Below are 12,836 nucleotides of genomic sequence, written 5' to 3'. Positions count from 1 at the left end.
AGGGCAGTCTGCCTTCCCAGTGTTTTGATTCTGATTTGAATGTTACTGTCATCCAGAAGCACCCTCACAGATACTCTCAGAATAATGTTTGAGCAAACATCTGGGTGCCCAAGGCCCAGTCAGGTTGACACGTAAGATTAACCCCTGCAGAGGGAAAGGATGGGCATGGTTGAGGGGGAGGCAGTTTTCTGATGGCATCAGGTTTTACTGGGAAGAAAAATGCAGGGCCTTCCCGACACAGACCAAGAGGTGGAGGGAAGGAGATGTTGGCCTCAGACATGGGGTACATGGAGGAAGTCTGAGAGGGCCACTGAGGGCCGGGCGCAGATGGCCCCCAACACATGGATGGCCCGAGGACCTGTGGACCTCGGATGAAGACACACTGGCACCTGCAACATGAGGAACTTGAGAGAAAGCGTTGGGGTCCACCCTGTCCCAGCGGGGAGAGTGTCAGGCCTTGAGAGAGCATTGGGGCCCACCCTGTCCTGGCAGGGAGAGTGCCAGGCTGCTGGTGCAGCAGGACAGCGGGCTGGGGAACCCTTGTGAGCTGAAGCCCAGGTCATGGAGGCTCTGAAATGCTGGGGTGAGCGGGGGTCTGCGGTTGGAGTCAGTGTCTGAGACCCCTTTCGGTCCAACACACCTGAGCTGAGCTAACCTGGCATGCCTTTGTTGGGCAGGTGCTGTGGGTCCAGAGGATGCTTGGTACCTATTTGTCTCTGGTTTTCAATTGGAGTCAAATTTTTTTTTCAGTCTTTTGATACAAAGTACATCTAAATAACACATGTTTAAAAGAACAATGCATAACTAATGAGAGAAAGACATTAACACCTCATGCTCTTGAGAGTGAGATCTCTTAAGTTATCTTCAGTGTCATCATCAGTCTTTTTTCTTTGTTCTGTCACTTAATTCTCTCTAATCCTGTACTGAACACCTTAGTTTGAAATTTTGTGTTTCCCCAAACATTGTAGAAAAGGTAATAAAGTGCTTTAATATGACAGCCTAATGAGCTGCATTGCGTTCTGGGACAGTGCTGGGCCAGCATCCATGTCCTCCTCTCCACAGGTCACTGGTGTCCTCCTGCAGGGCTCTGGGCATACCTGTCTCTAGGAACCATGTTATGGATGGCAGCAAGGTTCACAGTCTAGGCCTGCCAGCAGAGGTGGCTTGTGAACTTCCTGAACTGCACCTGAGTTGTGGTGCTGATGGAATTGTGGGTGCTGGGGTTGGAAGGGACCCCAAGAGGTCACCTAATGCCACAGATGAGGGGGCCAGAAGGGACCCCGAGCTCACCTGATGTTGTGGATGAGGGGGACCGGAAGGGACCTCAAGAGGTCATTTTGATGCTGTGGATGAGGGGGCGCCAGAAGAGATCCTGAGAGGTACCTAATGTGGATGAGGGGCTGGAAGGGAACCTGAGAGGTCACCAGATGCCACAGATGAGGGGGGCCGGAAGGGACTGAGGGGTCACTTGATGTTGTGGATGAGGGGGCTGGAAGGGCCCCCGAGCTCACCTGATGTTGTGGATGAGAGGGGCCGGAAGGGACCCCCAAGAGGTCATTTTGATGCTATGGATGAGGGGGGCCAGAAGGGACCCTGAGAGGTCACCTAATGTGGATGAGAGGGGCTGGAAGGGACCCCGAGAGGTCACCTGATACCACGGATAAGGCAGGCCAGAAGGGACCTCCAAGAGGTCACCTGATACCTTGGATGAGCGGGGCCGGAAGGGACTGTGAGAGGTCACTTGATGTTATGGATGAGGGGGCTGGCAGGGACCCCCAAGCTCACGTGATGTTGCAGATGAGTGGCTGAGACCCAGGAGCTTTCCTGACTTGGGTGCCTACTTTCTCCTGGGACTTGAAATTTTGGTCTTTGAAGACAAAGCCCCAAATTCCTGGTCCCTCCTCCCTTTCTTCCTTCCCCTTGTCTCCTCCCTCCCCGACTTTTAAACATGGCTATGTTACCTTGATGATAAGTCCAGTGCCGTGCAGCTCCAGGTGAAGGCCCCCTGACTGTCCATGGTAGCCAGCGTGAAGAGCCTCTTGTGCTTTTACGTGTCTGTGTGTGGATGGGTACCTGGTGGCATTTTGTTGTTTATTTTAAATAAACAAAAATAAACATGGTTGGTGCCAGGTTTTTGTGTTGAACAGTGTACCCAGAAGTCTTTCTGTGACCACGTGCAGGTCCTCTGTTTCCTTGTGGCCCTGCAGCGTGTGTAGAGGGATGTGCCTCGGTGTTGCTGCCCATTCCCCTGTGGGTGGCTTCCCCACATCCCTCTGCTGTGACAGCGCTGCCGTGAGTGTCCTTCCACACAGCTTCCTCACCTGCGCCTTTCTACCCAAACCAGCAAGCATTCCTGGTTTGTGTTGGAAAGCAGGGATCCCATCTCAACTTCAAACCCAGTAGTTAGATTTGAGGCTGAGGGTAGTGGTGGGAGGGTAGAATTCAAAGAGGTCAACAGATGAATGGAAAGTAGTGATTATATTGGTCCATACCTACACGACAGATTCTGATTTGAAATAAGATAGTTTTCTTTTTCTTTTTTTTTTTTTTTTTTTGAGACGGAGTTTCGCTCTTGTTACCTAGGCTGGAGTGCAATGGCGCGATCTCGGCTCACCACAACCTCCGCCTCCCGGGTTCAGGCAATTCTTCTGCCCCAGCCTCCTGAGTCGCTGGGATTACAGGCACACGCCACTATGCCCAGCTAATTTTTTGTATTTTTAGTAGAGACAGGGTTTCACCATGTTGACCAGGATGGTCTCGATCTCTTGACCTCGTGATCCACCCGCCTCGGCCTCCCACAGTGCTGGGATTACAGGCTTGAGCCACCGCGCCCGGCCAAGATAGTTTTCTTAAACTAGAATCACAATTGTGTAAAATACTCTGCTAGAAGTAAACTAACCCTCCTTTAGATGACACTGGAATTTTGCCTAGCTTCGTACCCATGGTCAGCATTCAGCATAGCCCAGTGCAGTCTCTCTCTTGTCCCCACCTCAACCTCTAAGTAAAAGAAGAACCTCTTTCTTTAATTGCCTGTGGAGACTTGAAGCAGTTTGTATTAACTTACTGTTGGTCATGAACGTGACAGGGTCTTGCTCTGTTGCCCAGGCTGGAGTGCAGGGGTGCAGTCATAGCTCACTGCAGCCTCAAACTCCTAGGCTCAAGCCATCCTCCTGCCTAGGCCTCCCAAAGGGCTAGGATTGCAGATGTCAACCACCTTGCCTGGCTCATCTGTTTATTCAGTTAAATTAATTGAATAATTATATGGAAGGTTTTGGAAGTGACTTTTTTGGTTACAGGCTCAAAGCAGTTTTTGAATTTGTCTCAAGGTGTGGGTTTAGACAAATTCTAAGTTTAGAAGGGGAGTGTTGATGGCTCGGTCACTTGGTTTCCTCTCCTACGTGGATTCGTTCAAAAATGCGCTGGTGTATTGGATTAAATCTCATGTCCTAACTGCGTATCTGCATCGTGTTTACTAGAAGATATGCTCTGATGTGTTTATATCAAGTGGGGACATGCCCTCAGGCAGTTCTTAGGGTGAGTTGTAGGCTCTGTACCTCAGCATCTGGGAAGTGTGCTGTCCTTCATCTGATGTGAAGCAAGAGTGGCTGGGGCAGATGTTGGGAGCTGATGTTGGCTGATCTCTGTGCCACTGTACATTTGCTTTAGAGCGAAGTTGTCACATAGTCATAGTTGCTCTTGAAAATTCACAATATGTTGCACTTTCGGTTTATTATTTGTTCATTTTGTTTCGGAATGGGGGCTTATCTCTGACGAGTTTTTTCCTTCTAGTTCCAGTTATTCTTCGGATGCTCTGGATTTTGAGACTGAGCACAAATTGGACCCTGTATTTGATTCTCCACGGATGTCCCGCCGTAGTTTGCGCCTGGCCGCAACAGCATGCACCCCGGGGGATGGTCAGGCTGCGGGTGTCGACGGCTGTGCCAGCAACATCGTCTCCCTAAAGAACAGAGTGGCCAGGTGAGCACCGCTGCAGTTCCTCTTTGCCTGATCTCTAACACCAGTTAAAACCAAGCTTCCATACTTTTTGTTCTGTAAAGCCACACCCTCTCTCTTGAGCTTAAGGGGGGGGGGGGGGGGGGGGGGTGTGTGTGTGTGTGTGTGTGTGTGTGTGTACAGACACAAACCTGCCATATAAAGTGGTAGTTTGGATGTAAATAAAGATAGGCCGGGCGCGGTGGCTCACGCCTATAATCCCAGCACTTTGGGAGGCCCAGGTGGGCGGATCATGAGGTCAGGCGTTCGAGACCAGCCTGGCCAATGTGGTGAAACTCCATCTCTACGAAAAATACAAAAAATTAGCCAGGCATGATGGCAGGTGCCTGTAATCCCAGCTACTTGGGAAGCTGAGGCAGGAGAATCGCTTGAACCCAGGAGGCAGAGGTTGCAATGTGCCAAGACTGCACCACTGCACTTCAGCCTGGGCAACAGAGTGAGAGACTGTCTTAAAAAGACTGAAAGGAACTCTGGAATCTTTGTGGGTTGTCTAGTATTGATGTTCTGCTGTTCATGTTTCAAGTTATTTGCTGGGACATTGCATGTGCAGTGCCAGCACTCAGGTCTGGAAGCTCGTGGTCCTGTGGTGGGAGCTGAGTCACAACTGTCTTACTACATGTTTAAGGTGGAAGGAACCTTACAGATTACACATGGTGTTGTGGACGATTTCCATGTCCAGTTCATTTCTTTTTGAGGCAGAGTCTCACTCTGTCACCCAGGCTAGAGTGCAGTGGTGTGATCTCAGCTCACTGTAATCTCTGCCTCCTGGGCTCAAGCGATTCTCCTGCACGAAGCCTCCTGAGTAGCTGGGATTACAGGCATGCACCACTGTGCCTGGCTAATACGTGCGTGTGTGTGTGTGTTTTTTTTGTGTGATGGAGTTTCACTCTTGTCACCAAGGCTGGAGTACAGTGGCATGATCTTGGCTCACTGCAAACTCTGCCTCCCAGGTTCAAACGATTATCCTGCCTCAGCCTCCTGAAGAGCTGGGATTTCATGCGCCCGCCACCACACCCTGCTAATGTTTGTATTTTTAGTTGAGACGGGGTTTTGCCATGTTTGCCAGGCTGGTCTCTAACTTCCGACCTCAGATGATCTGCCTGCCTCAACCTCCCAAAGTGCTGGGATTACAGGTGTGAGCCACTGCACCTGGCCCAATTCATTCTTCAAATTTATTAAAAATTTGTGTGTTAACTGACAAATACATTGTTTAGATTATTTACGTGTATTTGTGTTTGTTGAGTTCATTTGATCTCTGAACTCTCCACGTGCCCATCACCACTTCTGTACCAAGAAGGATCAAAAGTCTGCAAGATCTTTGTGCCATGTAGGGATAATAAAAGTGACAGCTTTATGTTGCGCATGTAAGAACAAAGAGTTTCCATTCCAGTGGTCTTTCTCTCGAGAAGGAAGGTGGTGGCTATTAAGAGCGGAATGGCTGATGGTGGAGAGCTGGACTGGGGTCTGAATGGCGGCTCCAGCCTGCAGCTTCCACAGGCATCACAATCATCCAGGGAGTTGACTTTCCACAAAGTTAGATTCCCAACCTCACCCTTAGAGACGCAGGTGTCAGTTCATGATGCAGCAGAGAACCAGCAGATCCTGTTGCATAGCTCCGTGACAAGCATGCAACTACCAGTATTGCACAGCAGCCCAGTCTCCTCCTCCTGGTGACGTGGAGAGCAGGTGTGCTGCTGCACTGGGCTCCCGTGGCCATCATCCTCCCTCTGCCCCGTGTAACTGCAGCCTTTCACCTCCCATGCTTCCTTGTAGGGGAGGATCTTACTCATTGTCCTAGGTTCCCCCAAACTGACGATGGTGAACATTCAGAGGGTGTTTACTTCTGAGGGCTTTCCTTTTGTCATTTGTGGCAAATATGAATGCAGAAATTATTTTATGACCACGTATTCTTGCTGTACTTAACACAATTCCATCTTTACCAGTGACTTAGAAATAGTTTTTAGAAAAGGGGAGGATTACATTTATAAATCACTTTTTAATTTTCAGTTCATTTTTATTTTTAGTTTGTTAGCTTTTAACCACTTTTGGGTTGTAGTGCCCAAAATAACCTGGAAACTATTTTGTGTTTACAATTTTAGTGGAAGTTCTTGGATCCCTGCTTAAAAACTCCTTTTTTATATTAATTGATTCATTGCATTGGAAAAAGCATAAGAAAATGGTTTGCCTTAAATGCTGTGTTTATTCCCAGATGAAGAGTTTGTGTTGGTCAAATGTAATCATTTTGTATTTGCTAGAAAAGATCTGTAAACTTGCTGTTCTTTTTCTTTTTAGAACAGCAAAACAGTGCAGAAGCACAAACAAATCGGCTTTTAGCATCAACCACGTGTCAAGGGAAGTCACATCCTCTGGCATCAGCCACAGCAGCACTGCCATCCTGCAGGACGCTGTGACTCGACAGCCTCCTGTACTGGACGAGTCTTGGATTCGTGAGCAGACCACGGTGGACCACTTCTGGGGTGAGTCCCTGGGAGATGCAGATCGCCCACCTACGGCTGGGGTGTTTCTCAGATTATGCTGGGAAGAGGGAGGCTGTGGCTAGGCCATCTGTTTGCTGTGTGACTGGTTGGGAGAAGCATCAGTTAGGTTTCAGACTTGATCAAGATGCACCTTGGAAGTTGCTTCCAAGTGCACCTTCTCGATTGGGTTATGCTGTCATTGGGTTATGCTAACAAGATGGGGAGATGAAGCAGCAGGTAGTCATCTGATGACTCTGTTTTTATAAATGCATTACTTTTGTGGGATGTTTGAACAAAGGCAGTATAAAAACTTACCAGTGTGTTTTCAAGAAAACTCTAAGCAGTGAGGCAGCCAGGGTTAGAGGGCTGTGAGAGAGAGTTACAGGGTGAGGCATCAGCTCTCGGACTGGGCTGATGTGGGGTCTGGGCAGTGGGAGCCACAGCCTGGCTGTTGAGAGTGTGGGGTCTCAAGGCTGTGCATGGGGAGGGAAGATTGGTAAAGGGCACGCAGTTGCTCATCTGCATTTGGTTTATCTTCTGGTTGGCCCTTTTGAGACAATTAGAAGATCCAGATTAGTTCCAGAGATCATGTGTGCTAATTTTGGGAAGCATTGGTATTCGTGTTTTTTCTGTTTTGCTCAGCTGGTAAGAGTGGTTACCAAGCAACAGAGAGCCATCTCCTGCTGCTGATGAGGTTCTGCCTCCCTGAGCGGGCTGTGAGAAGATAGCCTTTCCTCTCGTTCCCCTTGGGTTCTGCTTACCTCCTTAGGTCAGGTGGTGTGTGTGCTGCTGTCTGTCTCTATTTTCTCCAAAGATAAGCTTTCACCTTCAGTCAAAAGATAGTATCTTCATATATCTGGAGGCATTTTAGGAAATAAACCATGACCAGTGTCACAATGCTGATTTATTAACCATTGTAACCTTTACATTTTTTTAAGAATGGGTTTTGTTCTTATTTGATAAGTTGAGCTCAACAGCAAAAATATGTGGTTTTTTTTTTTTTAAGGTCTTGATGATGATGGTGATCTTAAAGGTAATTATTTTAGCCCTTTTACTTTCATACACATTACAGAAGTTTTAGTTAAGTATCTGCAGTTTGTGATAAACAGGTTCCATCTACTTTTTGAAAACTTTAGGTGGACATAAAGCTGCCATTCAGGGAAACGGGGACCTGGCAGCTGCTGCCACACACAACGGCTACACCTGCAGCAAATGCAGCATGCTCTCCGAGCGCAAGGATGCGCTCACAGCACGCCCCGTAGCCCGCAGCCCCTTGTCGAGAGTTTATTCTAGGGACAGGAATCAAAAACGTAAGTCTCACTCTTTTAAAACTCAGAAAAAGAGGTGTTGTCCTAATATTTCCTTTTTATGAGCTTTAGTGTCTGCACTATTCATATTGGAGATTTAACTCAAAATTATCTCTTGAAAGCTTAAGAAGTACACCCCAAGTCAGCTTTGTCCTGCCTGTCCTTTTTCAGCCCTTTCTGAGATTTCTAGCATCTTATTTTTACTGTTTGTTTTCGTGGCCCTCACTTGTGGCTGTGTCTGCTGTGGTGTTATGGACACTGCTAGTGTTAATACAGCATAGTAAGAAGGTATGAAAGGGAAGGGAAAGGGCAGGAGCAAGGCTGCACAGGGGCTTCCCTCACTGAGCACGGTGCTTGCTTGGGTTCTTCTACGTATACCGGCACTGCTGAGTGCCCACTCTGCACCAGGCACTGTTCATGTATGATCACGGCAGCCCCCTTTTTGCAGATAAGCAAACTGGGGCTTAGCCAGCTCAGGAGGCTCACAGGCAGGTGTGGGGCCTGGAGCTGAATCCAGGCACCTGACGCAGGTGTGAGCTGCCTGCCTCCCCGAGCACTTGGTACCCTAGGGCTCTGCCCAGTGCTGCATGTGAGGCCTCACGTAGTTTATGCGATGCGCACAAAGATTTTGTGTATTCAGGGTTTAATGAGGCTGTGTTTTGAAGCATGCCATTGATGGGCTGAACATAACATTTTTCTTAGAATAAAAGCACATTCCATAAACTGTATGATGGCAGAATAAGGAGGTTCACAGATAATTGAGAGAACCTACAGAAACATGCTATTTTCCAAAGGCTTCGCACACATGTTGTAGTGAGTGTGTCTCTTTATGACTGGCAGTATGCTGGGGGTCAGTGCCCAAGCTTAGCCGTGCAGTTGAGTGTATCTTTAGGTGGAACAGGCATTGGTGTGGTGTGGGTTGTAGCTTCCCAAAACTCATGGCACGTCCCAGGGGACGTTGAACTTGGGTGTTTTGGGGGAGAAGACAAGCTTCTCTGGGCTTCACACCTGCCTGGCCTCTCAGACGAGGGCCAGGACTTGTGCAGCCCACACTAGTGTATCGCTCTGTATTAGAGTAAACATATTTATCAAAGAACATTGGAAAATCAGAGAGACACAAAAAGAAAATGAAAATCACCTACAAGGTGCCACAACAGGAAAAAAACACACTTCCAGAGATTTCCCCTCTACGTTCTTACAGTCAGATTGTGTAAATTGTTTGCATAATCATACTTAAAATAATTATGGCTTTCCTGAAGTATAAATTTTCCCTCCACATTTTCTTAATTTTGTTTTTATGTATGTACTGATTGTAATACTCACTGTAAAATTTTTCAGTAGTATAGATAAAATAAGTCCTTTCCCCCTAACCCAATCCATCTCCTCCTGAGGGAACCACTGCTAATGATAGCTGGGTGGGAATTCTTACTCTTTGTAAATTAGGTAAAATTCAGATAACATGAAATTAACCATTAACAATTTTAAAGTGTGTGACTCAGCAGCATTCAGCCTTCCCCCAGTGCTGTGTGCCGTCCAGGGTTCTTTATGCACCTCCAGGACTATGTGGTTTTGGCTCTGTCTTTCCTTAAATGCCATCACAGTGCATGCACAGTCTAGCATCTCTTTTCATTTTATATGTTAATTGAGATTAACTTTATTCTTTTTGATGCCTGTACAGTTTTTAAAAATTTTGAGATGGAGTCTTGCTCTGTTGCCCAGGCTGGAGTGCAGTGGCACCATCTTAGTTCACTGTAACCTCCGCCTTCGGGGTTCAAGCGATTCTCCTGCCTCGGCCTCCCAAGTAGCTGGGACTACAGAGTTGCGCCGCCACGCCTGGCTAATTTTTGTATTTTTAGTAGAGATGGGGTTTCACCATGTTGGCCAGGCTGGTCTCAAACTCCTGACTGACCTCAAGTGATAACGCCCACCTCGGCCTCCCAAAGTGCTGGAATTAATGGGCATGAACCACTATGCTGGCAGCCTGTACAGTATTGTTTATGGCTGTAGCAAATTTTAGGTTCTAAGTGAACATTCAGAGTTTTTATGTTTGTGCACCATTAAAAACGTTGTTTCTTTGGATGTTTCCCTGTACGTATGTCTTTGTGGACAGTGCAAGCTTTTCTCCAGAGTAGACAAGCTAGAGGGAGAACTGGCCTTGTCCGCTTATGATGTGCCCCTTCACTTGCCGTCCTCCACGGCTGGCCCTAGTGGTTGTCTCCTGTAGTAGGATGCAGGTCCCTTTCCTTCTGGCCAATTCTTCATATTTTTGCTCTTTTAAAACCTTCCATGACATTTCAATGTTTGTTTGTTTGAGATGGGGTCTTGCTCTGTCGCACAGACTGGAGAGCAGTGGCATGATCACAGCTCACTGAGGCCTCAGACTCCTGGTCTCAAGTGATCCTCCCACCTCAGCCTGCCTAGTAGCTACCACCCCCAGGTATTTTTTGTGTTTTTTGTAGAGATGGGGTTCTGCCATGTTGTCCGGGTTGGCCTTGAGCTCCTGGGCTCAAGTGATCTACTTGCCTTGGCCTCCCAAAGTGCCGAGATTACAGGCATGAGCCACCTCACCCAGCCGAATTTCAGGATTTTTATTATGGGTGAGACTGACCGTGCATTCCCTCTTAATTTTTTATTTCTTTAAAGTCACTGTAACTCGAGCTTCACCATTTCCAGCTGGCCTTATGCCACAGATCTTTTTCTTTCTTTCCTTTGATTTTTTTTTGAGACAGGGTCTTACTCTGTTGCTCAGGCTGGAGTGCAGTGGTATGAACACAGCTCACTGCAACCTCTACCTTCCAGGCCCAAGCGATCCTCCTGCCTCAGCTCCCCAGTAGCTGGGACTACAGGCGAGTGCTGCCACATCTGGCTAATTCTTATATTCTTTGTAGAGACGGTTTTACCACATTGCCCAGGCTGGTCTCCAACTCCTGGGCTCAAGTGATCTGCTCACCTCAGCCTCCCAAAGTGTTGGGATTACGGGTGTGAGCCACCGCACCCTACCACTTGCGACGGAAGTTTTTTTTTTTTTTTTTTTTTTTTTGAGATGGAGTCTCACTCTGTTGCCAGGCTGGAGTGCAGTGGTGTGATCTCGGCTCACTCCAACCTCCAACTCCCTGGTTCAAGTGATTCGTCTCTCTCAGCCTCCCAAGTAGCTGGGATTACAGGCACATGCCACCATGCCCAGCTAATTTTTTTGGTATTTTTAGTAGAGATGGGGTTTTATCATGTTGGCCAGGATGGTCTAAATCTTCCGAACACATCATCTGCCCGCCTTGGCCTCCCAAAGTGCTGGGATTACAGGCATGAGCTGCCGCGCCCAGCCTAAACAGATCTTTAAGTCACCAAGTCTTGCTAGGTTGGGAGTGTAAGGGGAGGAGCCTCATCAGAAGTACTTCATCAGGCAGACAGCTGAACCTGTTAAATTTGTGGGATATCATCCCACACATTTAGATTAGCAGAAAAAAGCATCAGTGATCACATCGTATCATTTTTACATTATGTCTTTTTTTTTCCCCTTTGAGACAGAGCTCGTCACCCAGGCTGGAGTGCAGTGGCACGATCTCAGCTCACTGCAACCTCCACCTTCTGGTTTCAAGTGATTCTCCTGCCTCAGCCTCCCAAATAGCTGTGATTACAGGTATGTACCACCACACCCAGCTAATTTTTGCATTTTTAGTAGAGATGGGGTTTCACCATGTTGGCCAGGCTGGTCTCAAACTCCTGACCTCATGATTCACCCGCCTCAGCCTCCCGAAGTGCTGGGATTACAGGCATGAACCACACGCTTGGCCCAACACACATTGTGTCTTCTAAAGTGAGAGGTGACATGTGCCTGTAGTCCTAGCTACTCCGGAGGTTGAGGCAGGCGGGTTGCTTGAGCCCAGGAGGTCGAGGCTGCACTGAGCTGAGATCATACCGCTGTACTCCAGCCTGGGCAACAGAGCAAGATCCTGTCTCAAATAAATAAATAGATTGGGTACTTACTCATACCTGTAATCCCAGATGTTTGGGAGGCAGAGGTGGGAGGATCACATGAGTTCTGGAGTTTGAGACCAGCCTGGGCAACATATGAAGACCCCATATTTACAAAAGCAAAAACAAATTAGCTGGGTATGGTGGCATGTGCCCTACTCTCAGCTACTCAGGAGGCTGAGGTGGGAGGATTGCTTGAGCTCAGGAGGTTTGAGACCAGCCTGGGCAACACAGTGAGACCTTGTCTCAACGAAAAATACAAAACATCAGCTGGGCTTGGTGGCAAGCACCTGTAATCCCAGCTACTTAAAGAGGCTGAGGTAGGAGGATCACTTAGGCCCAGAGTTCAAGGCTGCAGTGAGCTATGATCATGCCACTGCTAGGCCACAGAGTGAGACCCTGTCCCTAAAAAAATTAAAAATAAAAATAATAAACAGCAAAGGTGGTGATTCTAGAGGTGATTCTGGTGCTCCAGTCTACCCATTCTCAAACTGGTGGGTCAGAGGCCATGAAACAAATGACTGTTGGTCAGTATCTGAATGTCGTGGTGTGTGCATAAACGGCATTGGAGTGAAGCAGCCGCAGTTAGGGTACCCTGTAGACGATTGCTAGTGAGTCAGTTCTCTGTAAATCATTGCTAGTGCATCAGTGGAGCTGGCAGCCTCCCCCTGGGGGGTTACTTCGAGTGCCCTCTCCAGGGTCCACTGTCCACCGCCAGTTGAGCTCTTCCTGAGTGAGTGTCTTTGGTGTCCATTCTAAAAGTGCTTTGCCTCAAATGAGTAATTTGGCTATCTGACTTATCAGGAAGTAGATGTTGGCTTTATGGGAAGAAATAACGTGTGTTCATGGTTTTTTAATAGGCGGTGCATCTTTGTACGTGAATAGGATTTTGTGGCTGGCCAGATACACTGCGTCATCTTTTTCATCATTTTTAGTTCAACTTTTTCAAGTGGTTTTAATGAAGCTCAATTATGAATCAGAAAATTACAAATTGAAAAGTTATGAATCAAAAGATTGTGACTCTGAAAGCTATAAGTCAAAAAGCCATGAATCAAAAGGTATTTAA

General features: G+C 47.6%; 1 protein-coding gene across 22 annotated transcripts in view; it reads left to right on the top strand.

The window, feature by feature from the left end:
* Positions 1-12,836, top strand: part of SUN1 (Sad1 and UNC84 domain containing 1) — a 58,885-nt gene that overhangs the window by 19,699 nt on the left and 26,350 nt on the right. For 11 of the 22 annotated variants that reach the window (XM_032259906.1, XM_032259904.1, XM_032259900.1 and 8 more), the window contains 4 exons: positions 3,790-3,978; positions 6,307-6,491; positions 7,498-7,524; positions 7,628-7,801. In XM_032259906.1, the coding sequence (XP_032115797.1) occupies positions 3,790-3,978; positions 6,307-6,491; positions 7,498-7,524; positions 7,628-7,801 (575 nt within the window). Of the gene's footprint in view, positions 1-3,789; positions 3,979-6,306; positions 6,492-7,497; positions 7,525-7,627; positions 7,802-12,630; positions 12,829-12,836 lie in introns of all 22 variants that reach the window. The other 11 variants (XM_032259903.1, XM_032259896.1, XM_032259895.1 and 8 more) reach the window with 2 other exon arrangements.

Source organism: Sapajus apella, unplaced genomic scaffold (genome assembly GCF_009761245.1).
Source record: "Sapajus apella isolate SASKATOON/1434 unplaced genomic scaffold, GSC_monkey_1.0 scaffold112, whole genome shotgun sequence".
Lineage (NCBI taxonomy): Eukaryota > Metazoa > Chordata > Mammalia > Primates > Cebidae > Sapajus > Sapajus apella.
This window is presented reverse-complemented; position numbering and strand designations above follow the sequence as displayed.